Source organism: Pundamilia nyererei, unplaced genomic scaffold (genome assembly GCF_000239375.1).
Source record: "Pundamilia nyererei isolate P.nyererei 1_Seehausen unplaced genomic scaffold, PunNye1.0 scaffold00057, whole genome shotgun sequence".
Classification (NCBI taxonomy): domain Eukaryota; kingdom Metazoa; phylum Chordata; class Actinopteri; order Cichliformes; family Cichlidae; genus Pundamilia; species Pundamilia nyererei.
Genome location: NW_005187458.1, coordinates 1,894,285 through 1,917,371, shown reverse-complemented (window position 1 = coordinate 1,917,371; position 23,087 = coordinate 1,894,285). Strand labels below are relative to the sequence as shown.

General features: G+C 39.6%; 3 protein-coding genes and 1 long non-coding RNA gene across 5 annotated transcripts in view; 1 reads left to right on the top strand and 3 right to left on the bottom strand.

Moving 5' to 3' along the window:
* rad23ab (RAD23 homolog A, nucleotide excision repair protein b) overlaps window positions 1-9,070 on the bottom strand; it is a 21,765-nt gene extending 12,695 nt beyond the window's left edge. For both annotated transcript variants that reach the window (XM_005734233.1, XM_005734234.1), the window contains exons 1-2: window positions 8,869-9,070; window positions 4,703-4,784 (exon numbers count right to left, since the gene is read on the bottom strand). In XM_005734233.1, coding sequence (XP_005734290.1) covers window positions 4,703-4,784; window positions 8,869-8,937 — 151 coding nt within the window. In that variant the 5' untranslated portion in view covers window positions 8,938-9,070. The remainder of the gene's footprint in view (window positions 1-4,702; window positions 4,785-8,868) is intronic.
* On the bottom strand, window positions 1,589-3,445 carry LOC106456229 (uncharacterized). Its single transcript, XR_001290387.1, has 3 exons — window positions 3,257-3,445; window positions 2,612-2,696; window positions 1,589-2,423 (listed from the first exon to the last, which is right to left on the bottom strand). It is a non-coding gene; the product is annotated as an uncharacterized LOC106456229 (long non-coding RNA).
* Window positions 9,071-9,745: 675 nt separating the features above from the next.
* Window positions 9,746-15,428, bottom strand: calr3a (calreticulin 3a). Its single transcript, XM_005734232.1, has 9 exons — window positions 15,165-15,428; window positions 14,441-14,542; window positions 12,916-13,119; window positions 12,686-12,780; window positions 12,374-12,583; window positions 11,913-12,026; window positions 11,658-11,801; window positions 11,364-11,456; window positions 9,746-10,478 (listed from the first exon to the last, which is right to left on the bottom strand). The coding sequence occupies exons 1-9, from the start codon at window positions 15,256-15,258 to the stop codon at window positions 10,290-10,292; spliced, it is 1,245 nt and encodes a 414-aa protein (XP_005734289.1). The 5' UTR covers window positions 15,259-15,428; the 3' UTR covers window positions 9,746-10,289.
* Window positions 15,429-20,130: 4,702 nt separating this feature from the next.
* arhgap39 (Rho GTPase activating protein 39) overlaps window positions 20,131-23,087 on the top strand; it is a 54,013-nt gene continuing 51,056 nt past the window's right edge. Inside the window, exon 1 of the mRNA XM_005734231.1 lies at window positions 20,131-20,603. Coding sequence (XP_005734288.1) covers window positions 20,593-20,603 — 11 coding nt within the window. The 5' untranslated portion in view covers window positions 20,131-20,592. The remainder of the gene's footprint in view (window positions 20,604-23,087) is intronic.

The following is a 23,087-nucleotide window of genomic DNA, read 5'->3' as shown; positions in this document are numbered from 1 at the left end:
CAGTTTGCTATGTGATCATGAAACTGATCGGAAATAACTAATCAAAATTTGTGGCTTTTATTTATTATCCTCATAGGTTTTCTCTAACTGATAACGCTGGCAAATGTGTAGTTTGAAGAAACTTTTAATAACTCCTTTAACATGTTAAGAAGGAAACCTTTGATGATGGAGAAGACTGGTTTCATGAAACAGGCAAGATCGATGACTGTAAAAAAGATGGACGACGTGGCACCCCCACCCCAAATGTCAACTATTTGTGACAGCCTTTTTCTGTCTTACAACAGTGTCGGCATGAGAATAATTAGTACTAAGAACAGAAATAAAAATAATCTAATCAGTTTTTTGTGGTTGATTCATTCATCTAATTAGTTTTGGATTAATGTTTGGGTAACGCTAATAGAAGTCTATCAATGTCAAAAAGTTTGCCAGTGTGATTTCACGTTTATGTTTGATTAAAATCAAGTAGGGCATGAGATGTTTATGTTAAAACTGCTGCAGTGTTGTCAAATTGTAGGACATGAATGTGCTTATGAATACTAGGGTGACTTTGCTCATTTTTATTAAGAAATAATATTTTTTCCACTGTGCTATCTTGTACCGGTTTCTCTTTTTTGGTAATGACTTTTCTTCATTTGGACAAAACCATTTCAAATGATGCTGAGGAATTGTGCTCTTGTAACAAAACAACTGTGTAGGATTGGATATATGCACCTCTACATACCCAGGTGTTGCTGTAACCCATTTACTTGGCACACAACAAATACTTTACCTTGGAATAAAGATAAAAGAAGAGAAAAAAAACTTGTGAATATTATACAAGTAACACATTTAATTATTTACAGGAATATAATGTGTAATACTTCATTGCAAGAGATCAGCTCAAAGAATTAATTACTTCTTTATCTTCTTTCTGTGGCAGCAATGGAAGGCTTATCAGGCTATAGATGACAAACCAGGCTGCAGAAGCAGCAACGCCTCTGTATGAGCGGACTGTAACACCATGACATCAACAACACTGGACATAAAACCTGCTTTCATTCTATCCTGTACTGTCATCAATAGAAAAGTTAGGAAAATATAACATTTGAAGACAATGTCAGAAAATAACATGAAAATGTGCTATTATTACTACTGTTTATATGGCCATCATTAGGGGTGCTCTGATGAAAAAGGGCCTAAACTTGCCTATGCTAACAACCACGTTGTTATAATTACAAAAACACATCGCAACATCTAATTGTTCTACAACATTTAACATCACTCTTTAGCTCCTGTTAATTCATTTGCTAGACCAGCCGTTAGCATACGCACTGTGTTAGAGGCATGTTGCTATCTAGTTAGCAGTGCTACACACCTGTTACTACTGCACACTCCACAGAGGCCCAGAGTTACTGTTCATTCCATAATTATCTGGAAATTAACTGTTGCCCTGAGATTTTACACAAGACCAAAGATAATATAAAAATGACGTTTTAAACAGTTTTAGATCAAATCACAGAGCACTCTCATACCTGGTAACATGGAAACTTTAAATAAAATGTTAGATTTAAAAGCACAGCAGCAGAAGGCGGTGTCATTTTTCTATTTATTTATTAGAATCATCAACAGATACATTCACCCTGGGGGAAAACCAGTGACCAGCAGGAGCACAGCTGTCCTTTGCCAGATGTTCTGTTTAACTACTGAGAAAGACGTCATTTCAGAAACATCAGGAAGACTGAAACTCATCGCAGGGATCAAGCAGGACTCAAACTGTTTACCAGCAGCGCCCTCAGAGGGAAATCTTCAGACCTCCACCTTAAGCCCATCCCAGAAAATGTGCAACCCCAGCACTTCATGAACGGTGTGACAGCGACATTTGGTTTGTGTGCTGTTAGAAGTACTGCACATCATCCTCATATAAAGAGGCTCTGGACTCACATGATCAGGTTATATTCAGTCCTGTAGCTAGTTATTAAAATATATATTATCCTCTGATTATTCTGGTATGACTGACTCAATTACAAATAACACACGCAGTGTGAAAGAACTGTAGATTAACCTTTTAGTTTAACATACAAGTGACGACCTTTGACCTTCATCAGGTTGTATTCAATGCTGTCAGAGAAAATCTCATGTCTTCTTCATGCAGCTGACTGCATTCAGTCTATTAAACAGAAGCTGTGCAGATCAGCAGCTTTCTGAAACACCAAACTGAGGTACTGTTTATGCTGATACATAGCAGGGGTGATTAATCCCTTTGACTTTTTGTCTTTAACTTTATCAATAAAACAGCTGCAGCTTTCACTGAAAGCACACAATATGGTGCTTTAGCCTTTGCACTTTTTTCATCAGTTAATGTTGGAGTTACTGCAAAGCGTGGATCATAGGATGATCTGTCTGCTGTCACTGGGTGGTGCTGAGGTCTAATCTGAGGGCAGCCCCTGTAATCACAAAGAGAACAGAATCAACACAAACCGTAACATGTTCATCCCTCAAATCTGAAATAAATCTGATCCTTTCCTGTCCTCACACACTTCAGGATCTGCAGTTCTACACTTACATTTTTTCAGTTCTACAGTTCTGCTGACATTAGCTTTTTATTTACGAAAGTTTACAGTTTAATGTTTACCTTTGAGTTGTTAGTGGTTTTTAAATTGTGATTTCCAAACATATGATGATGGAGCAGCTTTCCAGTCCTGGTGCATCGTGGTCAGCTGCAGGGAAACAGACAAACATATCATCACCAGTGTTGTAACCGTGAGAACATTTTCAGTCCTCTGCAATTCACCTACAGTTACAATTGTGCTAATGACGAGTTATTGAACTGCAAGGTTTTTGTAAATTTCGTGTTACTATCCTTACAGATGTGGCTAGAGAGAGAAAACATGCTGCTGTTTGCACATATTTAATAATCAGCTCTACACAGAGCTGAAGGACAGGCCAGCCTGTTGCTTTTCCAATCTTAACACACGTTAGTTAGTGACTGAACGGGCCGGTGACTTTTCTCTGTTTCTCATGTAACTGGTTTCAGCGCCTCACCTTCAGCTGCAGGTCTGAACATCCTTTAGTTCAGTACAGTCAGAGCAGCTGAGCAAATGTCTGAACTACAGCACTGAATTTAATGAACATTCAAGCTCAAAGTGTCGGCTCTCAGTTCATTCATGTGCACAGATTAACTGATGAACGCCGCTTTCCCTGACAGCCGACTTCTCATCGTAGCTAGCTAGCCAAGGACATAGTTGCTAAATAGCTGACAAGCACACATTTAACTTACCGAAAAAGTACGCCAGGGCCTCGGGTCCTTCTGTCGGTTAATCCAGTTTACTGCAGAACACCTCACGCTGTCAGTTTGAAACAGTCCATTGTGGTTTTGTAAAGTAAACGCTGGACCTCCTCTCTGGGTCCTGATCCATTCCCAAACAGAGATGTGCAAGTTTCTCCGTGACTGCAGCTGCCAGTCAAAGCTGTTATGATGACCCCAATTCAACAGCATTATGGTAGTAGTCAAACTCATGAGACTTATGTTCACCTTTAATTCCAGTTGTGACATTTAAATTTTTCTAATATACATTTAATCTGGGGCAGCATATTGTGTGGTGGTTAGCACTGTTGCCTCACACCAAGAAGTTTGTGGGTTCAAATCTACCATGTGTCCGAGGCCTTTCCGTGTGGGGCTCTCCCCCGTGTTTTCTCCCTGGGTCCTCCTCTCACAGTCCAAAGACATGCACTAAGACTTAGATTAGCTGGTCATTTTAAATAGGTGCAAATGTCAGTGCAAGTGGTTGTCTGTCTCTCTGTGTCGGCCCTGCAGCAGACTGTCCAGAGCGTACCCTGTCTCTTGCCCTATGGCAGCTAGGATAAACTCCAGCACCCCCACGGCCCTGAATAGATAAGCAGAAGAGGACGGACGGACGGACGGATGAATACGTTTATTTTGTTCAGAACATGTATTATTCCATATAGCAATAAGAAATCTTTTCTGCAGAGAAAGTACTTTTAGATGTAATACTTTAAGTTAAATTTTCCAATAATAAACAGTTTAGTGTGTTGAAGCAGTTTTACTTTCTGTTTTTTTTCCAATGTATTTTTTGTGGCTTTTACTCTTTATTGTGTTCGGACAGTGGAGAGAAGACAGGAAAGCTGGGGATAGAGAACAAATAGAAGCAATAGCAGATTGGAGCCTGGACCTCTGCTTTAGTCTTACAGCATATGGAAAACCTGCTCAGCCCAGTGAGTTATATTAAAATCCTTCAGTCAGGAAGTTGAACATAGTGACATTTTGAGTAATGTACAAGAGAAGACAACAATTTTTGTAATTTTAATATATACTGCAACAAACATATAAGGCTTTCTTCTGAAATGTATAAAGATGGCAGTCTTCATTTTAATTATATCTGGACTGCTTGCTGTGGCGGTCTCTACTAAAACTTACTTAGGTATTGTCACTTGTTTCTCAGACAATCTTTTAAGATCAGATGATAGCAGGAGAGGTCGTGAAGTGGAGAACTGTTTAAATGCCACATTTGTTGCAGCTTATCCACCTCTGCCACAGCTGTTCTATTCAATTTAATTACTATAATTATAGTGTGTTTGCAGTCTGCATTTCCCAAATTAATTATACTGGGTAAATTATTATTACTATTTTTTTTTGAGGTAATGACATGAGAAACAACGTCTGATTAAAAATCAGCTATTATTTTCTCTTAACCCTCAAGCTTACCTGCATAGATGAGTTTCTGTCCCACTGAAGGAAATGCATCTTTACCTCTGTGCTCTTCTATTTTCTCCTTCAGGGCTTTCACCTGTCAAACATATCAAGAAATATTAGGTGGAATGAGCTCTTCTTACTCTCCTTTGTCTGCGAACTGACAGATCCATTTATCTCACTGTCTCACGTCAAAGTGATTATTTGTGATTATCGATATAACTGAAAATGTAACTATTTAAAATGAGAGCACAGTTAAGAGTTTGATTGTTGCTTTTATAATTCCAGTTATGCCATTTTGCCACAACGCTGCCTAATATGTTTTCACAGTTTAACTGCATACATCTGTCACAAAAAACAAGGCTGTTCATTGTTTTTACGTGACATATTAAAATCAGAGTTTTTAAAGAAAATATTTTCCTAAATTGAAAAATAAATAATGGACTGGTTCTTATATAGCGCTTTTCTACTCTTCTGAGCAGTCAAAGCGCTTTATACAACTGTAATAAATAATCACAAGTACAGTGATGTTAAATACAATTACTTTGACTTTTTGGGAGATTTTCTTACTTTAACCGGAGACACAAAGTGTTGCTGTATTATATCTCCTGGTTCTCATGAGGATTTCTAATTAGAATATTGTTATAAGTTGATGTGGATTCATTTATGCCTTTTATTAGTCTGTGAATTCTTTTTAACAGCTGCAACTCTTTGCTTTTTAAACTATGATCCCCTGGGTCGTCCTGTACTGGCCTGCTGTCTCTCTCTGTCTGTATGTGTGTTTTGTCTTCCGATGGCTTGTTCCAGGAAGCATCTCCCACCCTGCGCCCCTCGACCCTCCTGATGAGCCACACCTGGCAGCTGTTGGCTAATTAACCCTCCAGGTCCAGGGTTTAATTGGCCGTTTTTCACTACTTTTGATTTTGTCTTTGTATTTCACCTTTAAAACTTGCCTTGTTTGATATCATTCTCTTCAGCACAACCTCACATGTCTGAATTTAGAGTTATTGTTTTATATTAAGACACCGTGTTAACACAATTGATCTAAAATTACACAAAAATCATAAAATCCAAGTTGGAAAAAGTTATATTTTTTACTGTAAAAACCACAAACATGTTTATTGTTTAAATGCAAATATACATTGTAAATTTAAACAGCTAATGCCTCGGGGGGGTTTTCTTTGTACAACCATTTAAAACTACTACTAAAATTAAAATTACAAAACAATTAGGTGTCACAATAAGATGCCACACAAATTCTTTGTGCCACTCCAAAAATAGTTTCTGTTCACCACAAGACAGCGAACAAATCACAGGGATAACCTGCAGGCCTGACATCACTACTGTTTTTACCGTTTCTTCCCGCACTAGATGTGATGATAGTATTCAGAAAAAAATATGAAGTATTTTTCTTATCATAACTCTGGTTTTATGTAGCCTATCAACACAATGTTAAAACTGGTACAGAGTTTGAAGTCCACACTTTCAACACAAGTATCAGCATCAGAATACGTTATTTTCCCTAATAACGTTTAGTGGTTAAGCAGACACCACCACCCTGGCAGCTGAAGAGCCCCCCCCCCCGAGTTCCACTGATGCACCAGAGGCCCCCGCACCAGGGCTGGGCCACCGTGCATGCAATCACCACCACCCTGGCAACACACAAACCAGGACCCAAGCCCCCCAGGACCAGCCAAAACCCCAGCCCGGTGGCGGAGAACCCCCAAAACCCTCCAGTTCATGAGGAGAGTCTTCTTGGCGATGCATAGGGCGGTGAGAGCCATGTGAACTGTATTCATCTCTGTAGTGCCATCATGTAAGTCGCCCAATAAGCAAACTGAAGGGGAGGCTGGAATGCTACATTTCAGACACTTTGACAAGTCTTCACATATCGCACGGCAAAACCTCTGAACAGGTGGACAGAACCAAAGAGCGTGGATGTAATTGTCAGGTGTATGACCAGTTGTTACATGATGTAAAACCCATCATGAACATCTGTTGACCTGTATAGTGCAGTCTGTGTAGTATTTTGCATTGTTTTAATTGTAGACTGGGATTTCTAATCAATTTAAAGGTTTTTAAACATATCTGAGACCAGACGTTTTGGTCTAAGAAGATTTTAATCAGCTTATCGAATAATCTGAAACTCTTGAGATTGTTTTTTAATATAATTACCTCAAAAAGAGAGTGGTTTGTGAGTGTTGGAGGAAAAGTAACACATCATCTGCATAAAGACTGATTTTATGTTCTACGTTCTTGCATTTTATGCTCTTGATTTTCCTGTTCCTGATTATTTCTTCTAATTCCTGAATACGTTTGTTTTCTCTTTTCTTTTTATGTGATGAGAATTTAATTATTTTACCTCTCATCACAGCTTTTCCTGCTTCCCAGAAAACAGATGCTGATGGTCCAGGCAGGTCATTACAGTCTAAATATAAAGCTCACTGTTTTTTAAATATTTAATAAAATCTTCATCTTTAAGCAATGATGTATTTAATCTCCAGTTTTTACTTGGTGGAATGATTTTCTTACTTATTAGAATCAAAGATACAGGAGCATCTCAGTATCTCAGTGCATCTCAGTGTCTGAAATGTCACTTTACAGTGAGCTGCTGACTAGGAAATAATAGAAACGAGAGTAGGAGTGATGGATATGTGAGAATAAAGTATACTTCTTACGGTTAGGGTGGAAGGAACGCCATGCATGGCAAAGTCTGAAATTGATCATGTACTGTTTAACTATATTTGTGGACAGCCAATTGCGCTGAGTTCCTGCTGAATTCAGCTGTCCATTTCTTCATTTAGTCCAAAGTTGAGGTCGCCCCCAAGAACAAGTAAGCAATCTAGGGAGAGTGCAGTAAAAAAAACGTGGAAGAATGAGCAGCCGTATACACTTACAATACAGAACTTTTTGTTAAGTATGGATAATTTAATAATTAGAATTCTTCCCTCTGGATCTATAACTGTGAGTACTGTGAAATTAATATTTTATGTGTTAAAATCACTACATTCCTCTGCCTGGAGCTATAGCAGGCTGAGAACACATTAGGAAACAAAGGTGTTTTAAGTTCATGCGGCAGGTCTCTGAGTCGCTTGTAATAAAACAACATATGCCTGTAGTTTGTTTTAAGCTGGTTCAATATCTTTACCGTCTTTTCTCTGGAGCCAGCTCAATGCACAGTCCATGTGACAAACCTCATGGCAATCAAGCGCACCAGTATAACAAAAGGTCCACTTGGGAAAATAAATGTGTTGGGTGAAATTTCCATTTTAAAAAGATAATAGTAATGAATTGAGCAATTTTACATTTTTTAAATGACTTGACAGTTACATAAAAAGCTATAAGCTCATTATATAGCTCATGGTACACTTTTACATCAGTATATATTTGCATAACCAACTGATAAGAAGACATGTAAAGAAGAACTAAACACCAAACACTGTGTGATGCCAATGATTGTTACAGTCCCTGCCATTAACATGACATAATACTTAAAACGTTATTAAAAACGTTATTGGCTTAATAAACATAATTTAATTTGATGAACTATTATTTGATGGGGAAACTTTTTTTTTAATTTAACAGATTTAACGATCAGCCATCCCAGTGTTACATTTGCGGACAGGCTTAAAATACTGCACCGTCATTCATGGTGATATACTGAAACAAGTCCGAGTGAAACAGTGTCAAGTGAAATAACAAAACACACATATTTCCGGTCTGTTATTTCAACGTACACACATGCTGCTTATTCACTGCATAACATCACAACGAAACCCAGTGAATACGCAAACACCATCCATGAGTAAACTGCAGATCTGCCATTCATGTAGCTTCTTCCGCATGGTTGTGGTGGGGATGGAGCCGACTTTTCGATAGTGTTTTATTATTTTATTTTGAAGGAAAATGTGCTCTATTCCTGTCTTTCCTGCGCTATAGTACCTTATGTGAACTCTGCGATACTGCAGAACTGATAACTTGTCTGGAAGCATTTTTGTCACATCGACGTAATGTTATTTATTTTGGGGGGTTTGTAATAAAAAAACAAACAAAACTGATTTATCTCAATTTAAACACCCTTTACTATGGCTATTTCCCCACACCGGGTAAAATTCCCGCATGCCTCAGCCAGCCCCCCGAGCCCGACCATGTTTACTTCGGCCCCGTTAACTTCTACTCACCGTCAGTTCTGGGTCTATTTCGATTCTGAACGTCTGCTGTTGGAGTGTCTTCAGTGTTATAGTTAGCATCTTTCCGGTGGTTCTCGGACAACAGTGGACTCGGAAGAATTTCTCAACAGCAGCAGCTCTTTTTTTGTCAGTATTTTTCCGGCTCTGTGTATATGTGTGACTCAGCTGTCTTAGTGCCGCTGAGCATGCTGGCCACCCACGCCATCTACTGCTGGAGTCACAGTATGACATGCTGTTGACTTCACATCCTGTCGGAAATACCCAACTCTAAGCACAAAAATATTTACAATGATTATAATTCAATTAAATTCAGTTTAAATCACAACACAACTACCTCAAGGAGATTAGAATTTTTAATTAGCGCCTTCAAATTTAACTCACATATAGTCCCTTTAGTATAGATTGTCAGGGATTAGAGCTATCAATGCAACTATTTGGTTTTTGTCTATTCAAAGCTCGCCTGTCAAACTCAGTCAGCTGATCACGCTGAATGAAGCATTTAAAATGTTCAAATGTAATCAGTGACATCAACTGAAGCAAGCTGCAGCCCAGTGCGTCACAATAAATGAGCTATACAAATATGCAAAACAAAAAATAATAATTTTTTTTTTTTAAAGGATGCATGGTGAATGGCAAATTAGACTTTGTTTGGTCAATGATTTATAAAAGTACTGGGAGTGGGTGACTTAATTTGTTTTCCAGCTTCTGAAATGAGCATGCCACATAAATAACACACAAATACTTCACATGTCTCTTGCTGTATACACAGATTAAAATCACTCAGTGTGAAAGAAACCGCCAAAGTTAGGCAGGCAACAGAGATCAACGACTGAAAGTAATGAAAAACAGCAAAGTTGAGAAGCTTCAATTTATTAACTCAAAACTGTGTTCACAAAGTAAAGATACTCAATCAAAACATTGGGAATGCGCACACACGCGCACACACACACACACACACACACACACATCACACAGATGACTTAGAACAAACTCAAAAACGTTGTGAGCTGTCATGTCCACAAACAAATATAATATTTGAATAATTTACGAAAGGATCACCTCAGAAAACAAACAGTGCATCATGGTATGATAGAGATCAAAGTGCACAACCAGACATCACAGACGCTCAAGTTATGGGATTTCCAAAGGGGAAAAAAAGAAAAGAAAAAAATCACATTAAATCAGAAAATCCACGTATATACCAAACACAAGCATAAACAAACCCTTCTCCTATTTGATGGTTTGGAGAGAAAAATGCATGGGAATCAAGAAAAAAAAATCCCATCCCTCAAACATCCCACCGGAATAAAAGGCTGCTATATGAAAAGCTACAGTCCAGATGGCATCAGCCCATTTTCTGTGTCTGTCATTTGAACCTGAGGAACACACACACACACACACACCTCACACCGTTACAACTCGTCCTTTGGTTTGCCATTATTGTCCTCTTCTATCCCAGCATCATCATCTGACTTCTCATCATCCTCTTTGTCATCCTCATCATCACCTTCAGCGTCCTCCTTGTTCTTCTCCTTCTCCTCTTCCTCCCTCAGTTTCCTTTCCATATCTTCCTGCTCATCCTTCATTTTCTTCTCTGGTCCCTAGGCAGGTGAAGAACAGTGTTAATGTTTAACATAATGGAAAGTGAATCCACAATAGGGGAGTACTGAACTGTCACCTGCAGTGTGAACCAATGCTGAACCTAAAAGCTACATTCTTTGTCTTCCTTAAAATCCTTTTGTTTTATCACCTGCCAAACTTTTAGTTCGGGTCCTTTTTATGTTAAGTACACCAAGTTTGACTGAGAACCATGAGTTCTCAATAAAAAAAACAAGCACAAAAAATGTAAACAAACAAGGTGCACAAAACAAACATCAAAATAACAAGCTAGACCAAAACTCTTTGTTCCATAATAAATTATGGAACTAAAACTATTTCTTCCCCAAATGAGAACCAGTAATCATTTGGACCTAGAAAACAATCATCATGATCATGAATAATGTGCCAACCATTAAAAGTTAGATGGTATAATACTGACAAACTTATTAGGTGAAGAAACTCACCCTGTACTGCCAATATGGAATTTCAAAAGTTGCTCAAAGAATCAATTTGCAATAAGCTGCTCAAGAGTTGAAGTGGCCTTATAGTTAATGTTGCTTAAGCTACAAGAAGTACCATCTTCCCTGTTTAAATACCTAGAGAACTGCTCACATGTGATAGTTTTATTGCTTTCTAGTGTTTACATGCCCTAAACCACTTATCCGGATCAGCTGTGAGCTGTGGAAACATGACAGACTACATGAAAGCTGTTGAGAAGTTATCTTCTTTCTTTGGAAAAGGTCTGATCAACTCTGTAAAGCTACATATGCATGGTCTATTTATTGTGTTGCCCTTAATTCTGACTAGAACTGATTTCAGGCTGTATTCCGACAGAGGGTTTTAAATTGAAACCCCCTATTAGACCATTTACATCTAAACAGTCCTACCTTGGTTTTTCCCCATGTTTCCTTTCCAAATTCCTCTGCCTCTTTCACATCGTCGGTAATCAGAAAGTTGTCAAAAATGGTTCCAGATTTGACCTTTCAATGAAAAAACAAACAAAACAAACAAACAAAATAAACAATGCAATATTATTTTGTCGTGAAATACAGATACATTATAAATTTATTTGTCTTGAAATAAATAAACCGCAATGTAGTTTCATTTTTACATGAAAGAAACTGTTTTGTAACATTTTATTTATAACAGACCCTAATGGGGGAGTAGTGTAGCATAATTACCTGCCACAGATCCAGGCCCAGGACTCCAATGTTGTTAAATTTATACATAGTAGCATCCTGAGTGTACTCTGGGTTGTCTATCTCAGGGTGGACCCATGTTCCCTTGTAGTCAGGGTTGTCAATTTGTTTGGGTTTCCATTCCCCCTACAAAGGTATTAGAGAATAAGTTACATTTTCTTCCCTTTATACTAGTAAAAAGACCTCCAATAGAAATTCTTCACTTTTTCGGTAAACCTCAAGCAATGCAGCCCATACTTTATACTCTGGATTGGCGATCATGGGGGGCTCCCACTCTCCATCCATGTCCTCGTCCCAGTCATCAGGCTTCTTGGCATCAGGGTCAGGGATCGTCTCTGGCTTGTCCCAGTCCTGGAAGACAGCAGCACTGAAGTTACCAATCAGAGATGCCAATCAAAACAGGACTTGTCCAAGAGTACAAATAGCTCCATCCTGGCTGTTCCAAGAAAAACAAGGAATGGCAACATTAATGTAAGACTGGATCAACATTATCAACCCACAATTGGCACTATTCAGTGTATTCTGGCTGCAGTGGATGGCCTAATGAAATTATGCATTACAACAAAATTGAACAATAAGAAAATGCTCAACGTCATTAACACCATGTTCAAGATTTTATTGTAAATTTGGGACTTTAATCTCAGAACATCTGTATAGCTTTATTGCAAGTAATCTAAAATCATTTTAAGTCATGTTACTTCAGGCTTTGTGTCACTGGGATCGTCAATCTTAGCCCTGTCATCCCAGTCGCTTGGCTTCTTAGCTTCGGGGTCCTTGATCTTCTTTAAGGGCAGCATGTCCCAGTCGTCCTCAAAGGAGCCAGACTCTACCTTCTCATTGTCGATCTTCACCTCATATGTCTGGTCTGGATTCACAATCAGTGTGTACAAGTGGGTCAGCTCATCATCCTGAAGGATGACATGGAGAGAATTTATGGGAAATCTCTAACAGATTCATGGTTTACAAAATTTAAAAAGGGAAATTATTTAACAGTCTTGGTGCATAGCTACCTTGCATTTGATGTCTTTCTTGATAAGATGGTTCTGACCCTTGTAGTTAATTATCACATGAACCTTTTTTGTGCTGTATCCACAAATGTCAGGCCCTGTGTACACAAGCCACATTATGATATGATTATATACCATGATTACAAAAGAAGGACGTCATTTCGAACAGCTCAAAGTCAGATGGAAAAACATCATGTTCTGGTTTCAGGCTTCAGTGTCTCTCCAAGACTCACCAAACATGATGTAATACTGGGAGTCTCCATGCATGTCACTCTGGTCAAGCTCATCGGGGAAGAGCTTGACGTAACCACCTCCACAGTCTATCTTCTGCTCATGCTTGACAGTGAACTGGATGACCAGGGGCTTTCCCTCATTGCTAAATGGCTCAAAGTGGGCTGACAGGGCATAAAAGTGGGCATCCTGGCTGGTCCGGATACCTAGAATGAGCACAAAAGTGATTATTATTATTATTATTATTACTACCAATATAGACTGAATAAAAATGCACAACTCTTTCTAATTTCAGTAAAGGCATGTAAAGAAGTATATTCTTAAAATATCCATATGAACACTGAGCAGCCTGAAATGCCTTAAGAACAATAAAAGTAATATGTCTGTTTCTATAATCGTATGCACTAATGCTGGTATTCTGAAACTACATCTTGAATAGTAGGAACTGCACTGGAATGAAAACCATTGAATAATTAGGGATTTTTCACATGTTGAAGACCCATCCAGTCAAACAAACAGACCCCTGGCAAGCTGATTCTCACCCACGGGCCACATTTTTGACACCCTAAATTTCTTAATTCTATTCTTCTTTTGCACTAACAGAATTTTGTGGTTCAATGTTTCACTTCAACAATGTCAGAGATTCTAAAATCTGAAATAAAACTGTCTTTATTTTGTATCAGAAGAGGATTAGGTCACTAAAAAAAAAAAGTGGGCACATTTTTTCTTCTTTTCCAGAATTCTGAGAAAATTCTGACTTTAATCTCAGAATTCTGAGAAAAATAATTCTGATGAAAAAGTCAGAATTTCTCAGAATTCTAAATTTAATCTCAGAATTCAGACTTTTTTTTCTCAGAATAAAAGGAGAGGAAAAAAAGACTTGCCCAATTTTTTTCCCAGTGGCCCTAATCCTCTTCTGTACAATCATGGTTTCCAATAGTACCCAAAAAGTTGATGATGGGGCTGCGCTATATAAATATGCACTGTCCCATACTTTTAGTCAGATTTGCAGCCTGCTCAGGACTTCTGGTTTCAAAGAGCCAAGACAGTGACAGGGAAAATTCTCTGGACAAAAAAAGAGTACTTTTGCATTGGGTCAGAGCACTGTGTTTCCATCCATGCACTCTATGACTATCAGTCATATTTATAATTCTTCCATCTGTAATTAAAGCCCAATATTAACTACTTTATCAGTGTAATAGAAATTTGGAATGGGGAAAACTAATCTAAGGTTACCAAATGGGATGATTACTGATAGTACAAATCTTTTTTGTTTGTTTTTGAGTATCCAAATTTAAAATAGGTTTGGAATTGGAGTATCAAAGGCCATGAGAGCACTGGAGGCTCTTTGCAGGATATTCCAGTCCTGAGTTTAATCTGTCTGACCCTGTGCTCACATTTACATTGGCAAACCTGTGTTAGCTGCATTTGCATGATAAGACACCAACTCTTGGTCTATGCAAATAACACAATTTTAACAAATTAAGCCGTATCAGTTGTGTTTCTAACACAACATAGTATTCGTACCTTTATCAGCTTCAGCATCCCCATAAAAGTTTCCAGCACTCAGTTTCCACTGTCCATAATCTGATTTATGTTTCGACTCGACCCAACGGCTCTTCCATCCATCTGAAACACATTAATGCAACCCCACTGGTTACTCACTGTAATTCCTCTGATTCTGGTTACATTAACACCAAGCCACCGTGCACATTTATTACACTGCTTGTTCCACAAACCTACTGAGGACTCCAAATGCAATTACTCAACATGATGATAAAAGTGAAAAACTTTGAGATTATATAAATGAACTCCTATATGCAGTGACAGGGTTTAGAGTTGTTCTGTTTAAAAAAAATTAAGGGGCTCCAAATATTTTATCCAAATGCTTTTACCCATAAAGGTTCCAGCACGGTTCTGCATGGTTTGACTAACATAGGAAAATAGAAAATAGCTGCGCCCTTAACCCAGTACTAGACGACATTTAGACACATTTAACTTAAAAAATAACATTGGAGCGTATGCTTTACTAATGTATTACGCTATTATTTTCAGCCAGCCACTCATCTATACCAATGGGTTCAATTTATAGAGTAAGTTACCTTAAAAATTCCAGGAACATATATTAAGTTGTCTTTAATTAAATTACCAAATAAGAGATTTAATGTGAACTGCCGTGAAGACGTTGACTTTTTTTTTTAATGCAATCATTCGTGTAAGACAAGCAGATATGAAATGGACTGTGTTCTACCTCCATCCAGAAACTGTTCCTTGAAGTAAACCGTAGCGTCGATAGTTAGCGCTAACGATGCCAAAACTACAGTAATTACCACCGGAAACTTCATGATGCTAGCTGCAGTCTGGTAGCAGGTGGTGAAACGATGAGATTGAAAGTCCGATGAAGGAAACGTAAGCTGAGAAATCTAACAGCGTTGAATCCCACACAGATGGCCCTGGTTCATTGGACGAGCGTTTCACCAATGGAAACAGACCACGGTTTATTTTTCGGGAATGCTCGTGTTCGATCGGAAGGAGATCGGAGGAGGCGCCTGCTTTCCTGCAGTTTTTAGCCAGGGACGATGAAAATGAAAATGTGGGTGTCCGATGGAAGAAGGAAGGCTTAAAACGTCGGTTACGTTATGAAAATATATTTGACTTATGAATGATTAACAGTTGTTTTGGAAGAAGCTACGAGCGAGTTCAAAGCAGGCTTTAAAGGCCTCCGTCTGTGTGCCCTGTGCAGTGATCAGCAGGCACGAGACCGGTTACACCCATCACTAAGCACGGGGTGATGCCGGTGTCGTTCAGGTTAATTAAATTTGTTTACATATTCCACTCTCCCGCTGGCTTTTCTGTAATATAAATAACAAGCCGACATTTTCCTTGCTACACCACCGATCAGCTTTAGTTTACCTGCAGTGCTGCAGGATAGTCTAGCCTCCCATTAAACCCATAACTACAATACTGTGTGATCTTGAGCCACCCATCATCTCTTTTGTCCCACATTTGCTAGGAAAATCGGGAATAGTTGCCATAGTCAAAGTTTTCAGTCACGTGATCGATTTGCTACCCTGGGTGGTATCATGGTGCCCAACAGTGGACAGTCACTGTTACTTAAGAAAAAAGTGTTGTTTTTTCCACCTGTCTCGAGCCGAAACCACTTGGATCATGTATCATAAAGGAAAAACGAAGATATGACGAGAAACTACTTGTGATCCATATTTTGCCCTAGCAGCTTTATTTAAATCCCAGAAAGTGGAGATATCTACGTCTGAGAACCGCTCATCTTACACTGCTGCCAGGATGGAAGATTTCAAAATACAGACCAATGACTGTAGAAAACTTTTCTTTCTTGTAATTTCTTGAAATAGTCTTCAGGAATAGTTCTCTTGAAGCTTCTTGAAGGACATTCCAAAGATCTTCTTTGGATGTTGGCTGTCTTTTGTCCTGTTCTCTGTCAAGATAACCCAAAACTGCTTAAGTAATTATAAGGTCTGGGCTGTGGTAAAGCAAATCAATGTTGCATTTACCCAGGTGTAACCCTAACTCTAAACCTAACCCATTGTCAGTGTATTTGGGATCACTGTCATGGTGAAAAACTCGACCAATGTGATGCTTTCTAGATGCTGGACCAAATGCTAAAGGGACCTTTCTGTGATCATAATTTCATACATTTTGAAAGGAATAAAAGAATGAATAATAAATAATATAATAATAAACAAATAATGGGAAGACTGAAAACAGACAAGCTAAATAATAATGCACTGGTTACCTTTATAGTTTTAGGCTGACTCTACAAAAACCAGAAAGACCCATTATCAGTGTATCACATAATAGACGCAGAATAATACCAGGTCAGTGTTATCAGAAGGGATGAGTAAGGAAAAGTGTGAATGTTTTTGCTACAGGGAGCACATGCATTTTTGTAGTTGAGTGTGGAGCTAATAAAGTTCAATTCAATTCATTTATAATTTGAAATTTTCATTTTAAATGTCCTTTATACTTTAAAGCATTTTGCAGCAGCCTTTAGCTGATTTAACATTGTACCATTTTAATTGAACTGAAGGCTTTTCCAAAAGTTTTTAGGACAGCCCAATAATAACAAATTACAATAGTCCAGCCTATAAGTAGTAAATGCATGAACTGGCTTTTCAGCATCACTCTGAGACAGGATGTTTCTGATTTTAGAGCTCTTGTGCAAATGCAAGAAATCAGTCCTTCATATTTACCTAATATGCACATTAAAGGACATATCATGGTGAGAAATGAATACAAGAATTCTCACAGTGTTACTGAAGGCCAAGGTAATGTCATCCAGAATACGTATGATCAGACACCATGTTTTTAAGCTTTTTCAAACTGAGTGCAAGAACCTCAGTTTTAGAAGGTGGAAATTACAGGTGATCCAGCTCTTTATGTCTTTAAGACATTTCTGCAGTTTAACTAATCGGCTTCATGGATAGATTAAGCTGGGTGTCAACTACATAGCAATGAAAGTGTATTGTGTGCCTTCGAATGATACTACCTAAGGGAAGCATGTATAATGTAAACAGAATTAGTCCAAGCATGGAATCGTGTGGAACTGATAATTATCCTTTGTGCATGAAGACAACTTCCCATGTACATGGATATATTGGAGTCTATTAGCTATGACTGAAGCTACTGCACCTTTAATTCCTACGACATGCTCTAATCCCTGTAACAAAATATTGTGTTCACCTGTATGCAGTATCGCACTGAGGTCCAGCAGGCCTCCCTAGACATGAGCCAACTGTGTGAGGCCATTAGTAACCTTCACTATCGCTGTTTCTGTACTGTGATGAGTTCTGAAACAGGACTGAAATGCTTCAAATAAATTATTTATCTGCAAATGGTTTTTTAGCTGTTTTACAACTGTTCTTTCAAGAATTTTAGAGATAAAAGGAAGATTGGAGATTTGCCTTTAAATTAGCTAAGTGTGGTGGGTTGTGGTTTGTGGCTTAGCTGTAGGGGATGGGTGGAGCAGGGTGTGGTGTCAGGGAAGGCTGACCCACACAGCTGACCTTCATAATCTAATCATGCCTTCCCTTTTGTGAGTAGACGCACGTTGGCATGGACCTGGAGAAGGGTGCTGTAAGCAGGATGCAGGGGTGGGGCCAGCCGAGAAAGCCAGACGCTGTGGCTTGTGGAAATTGAAAACTCCTGAGGACAATTTTTGTCAAATGTTTTTGTAAAAGTAAATAAACTGTCATTATCACAGCTCTCTGCCTGAGTGGGTCCTTCATGCTAAAGTGTTGTCTAAAACCTGGTCTGTGTGATTACAGACTGGTGGACGGCATTACCAGTGGAGGTGCTAGCCCAGATGATGGTGGATCATCCCTGTGATCCGCTGCAGTAGTGGCCGGCAGATCCATCTAATCCTACTCTCTCTTCTGTTTCTCCACAGGTCCCAGAGGTTAGAGATGGTATACCCAAAAAAAAAAAATAATGCCTGCGGATGAAGATGGGACAGGTGCTCCATGTTCCCGGCCCTACAACACTCTCCCTTAGCTTGAGAGGGATGTACCTGCATACCAGTAAGGTTCCAAGGGCCTGGGTCCACCGTAGCCTGGTGGACCCAGGCCACACAGAGACCCTGGTCCATCAAACCCTGGTTCGGCTCGGGCGTAGTTGGAGGCAGAGTGGGTGGAGGTTAGTTGTGTGCATGGGGGTTGTGCATGAAAGGAAAAATCATCCAAACTATAAATTGTTAGGCAGCAAAGGAATGCCATCCTTGAAATGAAACCGCCCCAAAAACTCTGTTGGAACCGGTTTCTCCACACAACAGTGATATGATGTACGTTTTGGCGTCCATAGATGCAAAAACTTTCCAGCTTTAAAACATGCCTCGCTGGAACTCCTTCATAAAGACTTTCTGGCGCTGCATGAGTCTGAGGAGTTCAGCCAGCAGCAGGTGGAAACACCCGTTGCTGAAAACGTGGCCCTCAGAGAGTTGGTGAAATCCTTCACTGAATGAATGACCTGGCTCTCAGAAGAAAACTGTTGTGCTTCAGGCCCGCAGCATGAGGGACAACGTTCTGTTTTCAGGCTTCTCAGAGACATTTCATCCACATTCACCTGAAACTGATAATGTGGTTTAAACAATCAGCTTTCATCATGCCCATTTTTGGGAGGGTAAATGAAGTGATGGATGCAGACCCAAAACAATTTTGAATATTTTAAAGAAGAAGAGGCGGTGAAGAGCTGAGGCCAAAAGGGCTGCAGACACCCCAGATCTATTGGGTCTGGGGCCGTCTGCCTCTAGCTCCTTGGGGGCCTTGTTCCAGTCTCTCATCCTCAAGTACGTTTCATGACGAACGCTCATACAAAGACACACACATTCTCACTCTTTCCCACATATGCACACACACAAATCACAGCAAAATTGTATGTTTGTTTGTGTACCTAACTTTGTTTTGTTCAGTTGTTGTGTGTTTCTCTTTGTGTGTTCTGTTGCAGATGCAACAGTTACATCCTAGACTTTTGCCACTCTCGTCTTTCTGACCCTTTTATATTCCTCTGCCACTTTCTCCTGTCTTTCTACAACCTGGCTCTCACCCCCTTTCCTCTACCACATATTATCCTCTCTAATAATAACATGAAATAAAATAAACCAAATGAGCAAATGCTGATGTGTTAACAGGAGCATAGAAACTCTTTACAATGGAAAAATCTAGGAAGCGGGTCTAGGCAGCAAATGCTCTGAATGTCCACTTAGGGTTAAAAACGGCATGCACAGATAGATGTCTGCTGTCTTTGTGAAGACACCAAATACATTTCTTATCCTGTTAGCACAACTGCAACAATAAAAACTGGTCACAAAACCATAAAAAAACAATCTCAATTGTCAGCCAGCCTTAAACCCAATTTTAAACCTAGTCTAAGGCATCCACCAGAGGTTCTCTTGTAAGTACAGGATTTAGTTCAGCAGTTTAACGGTCCAAATAGTACCTAATAATAACCTACTGTCAGTATATGTCTAGACAGGCATATTTGACATTGATTTCAGATCAGTGAGTGATTATGATGAACTGCTTTGATGGGTGTGTTTTTCAAATTGTTGATCATTTGCATCTGTAAATATTCCTCAGGTCGGTGAAACACCACAAAGACAAAGGAGATGATCGTGGACTTTAGGAGGCACAGAGTAGACCTGCCTCCCCTCCACATAAAGCTGTGGAAAGCATTGTGGTACTAAAAGCAGATGCTATCAGAAATTTTATATATATTTTTCCTCTTGTGCTTTTGTTGATAGGTGTGTCATTAGGGACGGTTTCCAGATGTCCCTCGGTAAAACTTGAGATCTTGCCGTTCAAATTTTCTGGTTGTGATTTTACATGAGCTTCGTATTGTGGGATAACAGTGTAGTAAACTGCTGTCATGTTACAACAGCTGACATAAGATCACCCAGGCTGCAGTATAGTGCTTGTTGACGGTGGACTTCCCAACTGCATAAAACGTTTCTCCAGTCACTGGGACCCTACATCGTTGGCGAGAAGCTTTTATGCTGAAAGTAATGGTCGGATGTGTTGTACCTTAATTTTGGCGGCTTGATAGAAGTCTGGAACGGATGACCGACTCGGTGACGGTAACCGCAATTTAGGCAACATGGGAGATGTTGTGGGATTTATCTTGAACGGATTTTAAAAACCGTCGGGAAAATGGCCGAGAGGTAAGTCCAGCAACACTCGCACTGTTTTGCTTGTTGAGGGGAAAAACGAGCACGAACCAAGGGAGGCAGCCAGCCCAGAGATGAGACTAGCAGCCGCGGTTCGCTTGGTGGCTGTGCTTACTAGCTAGTTCGCCACGTATTCGCTCCCACGATTCAAGGATTTCCACGCAGAACATATGTGCGAATTTGGTGTCTTTCCCTGTCATCTCCCTCGGTTGTTAGTTATTCGCCGGGGTGGTTGTATCTGGATATTTGTCAGCGTGGAAGGAGCGATGCGTGGAGGCTAGATGATGATGCTGTTGCACCTGTCGGTCTAAATTCCCATCTCTTTGCTGGAATGCTGCTAACCTGCTTTCATAAGTAGATGCTGACAGGAAATGCACCTTATCACTTCGAGAGGAGGCTCGAATAGAGAAATCCTGCTTTGCAGCATCTCGTCCTTGTGATGGATCGAGGCGACTCCCATGGCGCGGCACTAGAATTAGAGGTGCATGGCCCAATCACAGTCAGATCTACATACATGTCTCCTTATTCACTAGCCTATAATTATGAAGAACAACAAACAAACAAACAAAATAGTTTCTCAGCTCAGTTAATGAGTGGTTAACTCTCGAGCGTAGAGAAACCGCAACACCAAATTCCGCCAAATCCCAACACATCAATGTTTTTTATAACACAGGCGTGAACAGCTTTTTCTCATTTAGTAGTTCTGCGTGGGAGGTTCGGTGTTCCTATAATGAATTAACCACATTGAGGAAAATCGCACCCCTCTGTTCGCCATGATCTTCCATGATCAGTGCAGGGAGGTGGGAAATTAACGACAGGAATCCAGCTGGATCAGGACTTGTTTGGTGTATGTGCAAATCCTCCTGTTTCCTCCATGCGCCTATTTAATAGTATTTTCTTTAATGAGGCCGAACAGGTTCTTATGCTGTTCATGCAAATCTGTTTTTCCTGATATAAACAAAACAGGCTGAATTTGAATAGAGTGTAGAGTCGACGTGAATCCAGCCTCCCAGGCCGGTGTTCTTCAGCTGCCAACATCAAAAATATGGACGTGTTTTTATCACGCTGATTGCCTTGAAAGTCAGGGTGTGGAACACATCGTGGCAGTTTGTCCCCAGAACTTAACAAGCTCATGTGGGTGTGTTAATAAATGAAGGCTGGGAATATCCAGGGGTCATTTAGCCTCGTGCAAATCATTACTGCAGGTCAGTCCATTCAGATTATTGATTTGTTCAAAAAGGGTCATTTTAAACAAATCTGTATTCACGGGTACAGTGATAATTGAAAGGTTTGAGATAAGTAGTTCTGGACTCAAATGCAGTTGTTCTTGTTGTTTGGATCAAAAGCATCAGAATCTTAGCCCGCTTTACACCACCTTCTTCTCGCCACCCTGATTGTGTGAGTTTTTATGTTTCATATATTACTTTCACAGAGAACCAAGTCAAAAGAAAACTCGCATATCTGCTTTATTTGCTGTATTAGCCAGTGATGATTGGATGGTGTAGTTAAAGGTTGAGGATAAGAAGTAAAAGTAATGCAAACTAAGAATTGCTGCCGCAGTCTTGTAGAAGTTAAACTGGTACCTGTGGCTCAGGTGGTAGCGCGGGTTGTCCACCAGTTGGAAGGTGGATAAATTGATCTCATGCTCCTTGAGTTCTTAAGTAGGGATTTGAGAGCCAGTGTTCCCAGCAGCTCACTTCCTTGGAATTGTTAGTCTGCTTACCTATTGATCCTGCTTATTGGTTCCACTTGCACTACAATCAGCTGATTTCAGTTTGTGTGCAGTAGAGCAGTGTACAGCAGGGATATGGACTGAACTTTTATTTCTACTGCATAGAATGATGAGAGCCCAGTTGTAAAGTGCAAACTGGATCCAAGACAGAAACGGCTGCGTTATGGTGCTAACACAACTTTGCCTCTTTGCAAGTGCCTGCACAGACAGCATGCTAACACTAAGCTAGCAAGAACCCAGAGGTATGTTAAAGCTGAGTGACTGCTGACCCGACCACAGCAGCCAGACCCTGAACTTTAACTGGTAACAAAAGCAGCGATGAACAGTCAAGCTGCAGCCTCCGTTTCTACCATTTCATGTTTCTAAAGCAGAATCACTGTGGACGTCGCTTTGAAGACTCTTTGGGCTGGTTTTTATCTTTGCTTCATCTTGTCGGCTTTGTGTTTATACCTAAACGCTAAGAAAAAGATCATATGTGTGTGCTCATTAAGATGGGGATTTGTTTTGCTGTGTGGAACTGTAACCTAAAGGTTTAAATTGTTAACTAGTAATTGTGTTATGGAGCAACTCAATGTAACGTAACGAGTTGAATAATGAATTACTTTCAACTGGGAGTAATTAAGTAATGTACTGCTTTACTTTGAATAAAAGTGTTACTTTTTTGACTCCAACACTGATGACCATTGATGTCTTTAAGAGCGCAATGAGAATCAATAAGGAATTGAATCAATAAGTGATATTGATCA

What these genes read in the sequence shown, in the direction of transcription:
- calr3a (XM_005734232.1), bottom strand. Translation starts at nt 15,258, where the DNA reads ATGAAGTTTCCGGTGGTAATTACTGTAGTTTTGGCATCGTTAGCGCTA. An exon ending in AGAAAGACATCAAATGCAAG is followed by an intron (nt 12,584 to 12,685) that starts GTAGCTATGCAC and finishes GTCATCCTTCAG; the next exon opens with GATGATGAGCTGACCCACTT. An exon ending in TGGGCCTGGATCTGTGGCAG is followed by an intron (nt 11,457 to 11,657) that starts GTAATTATGCTA and finishes TTTCATTGAAAG; the next exon opens with GTCAAATCTGGAACCATTTT.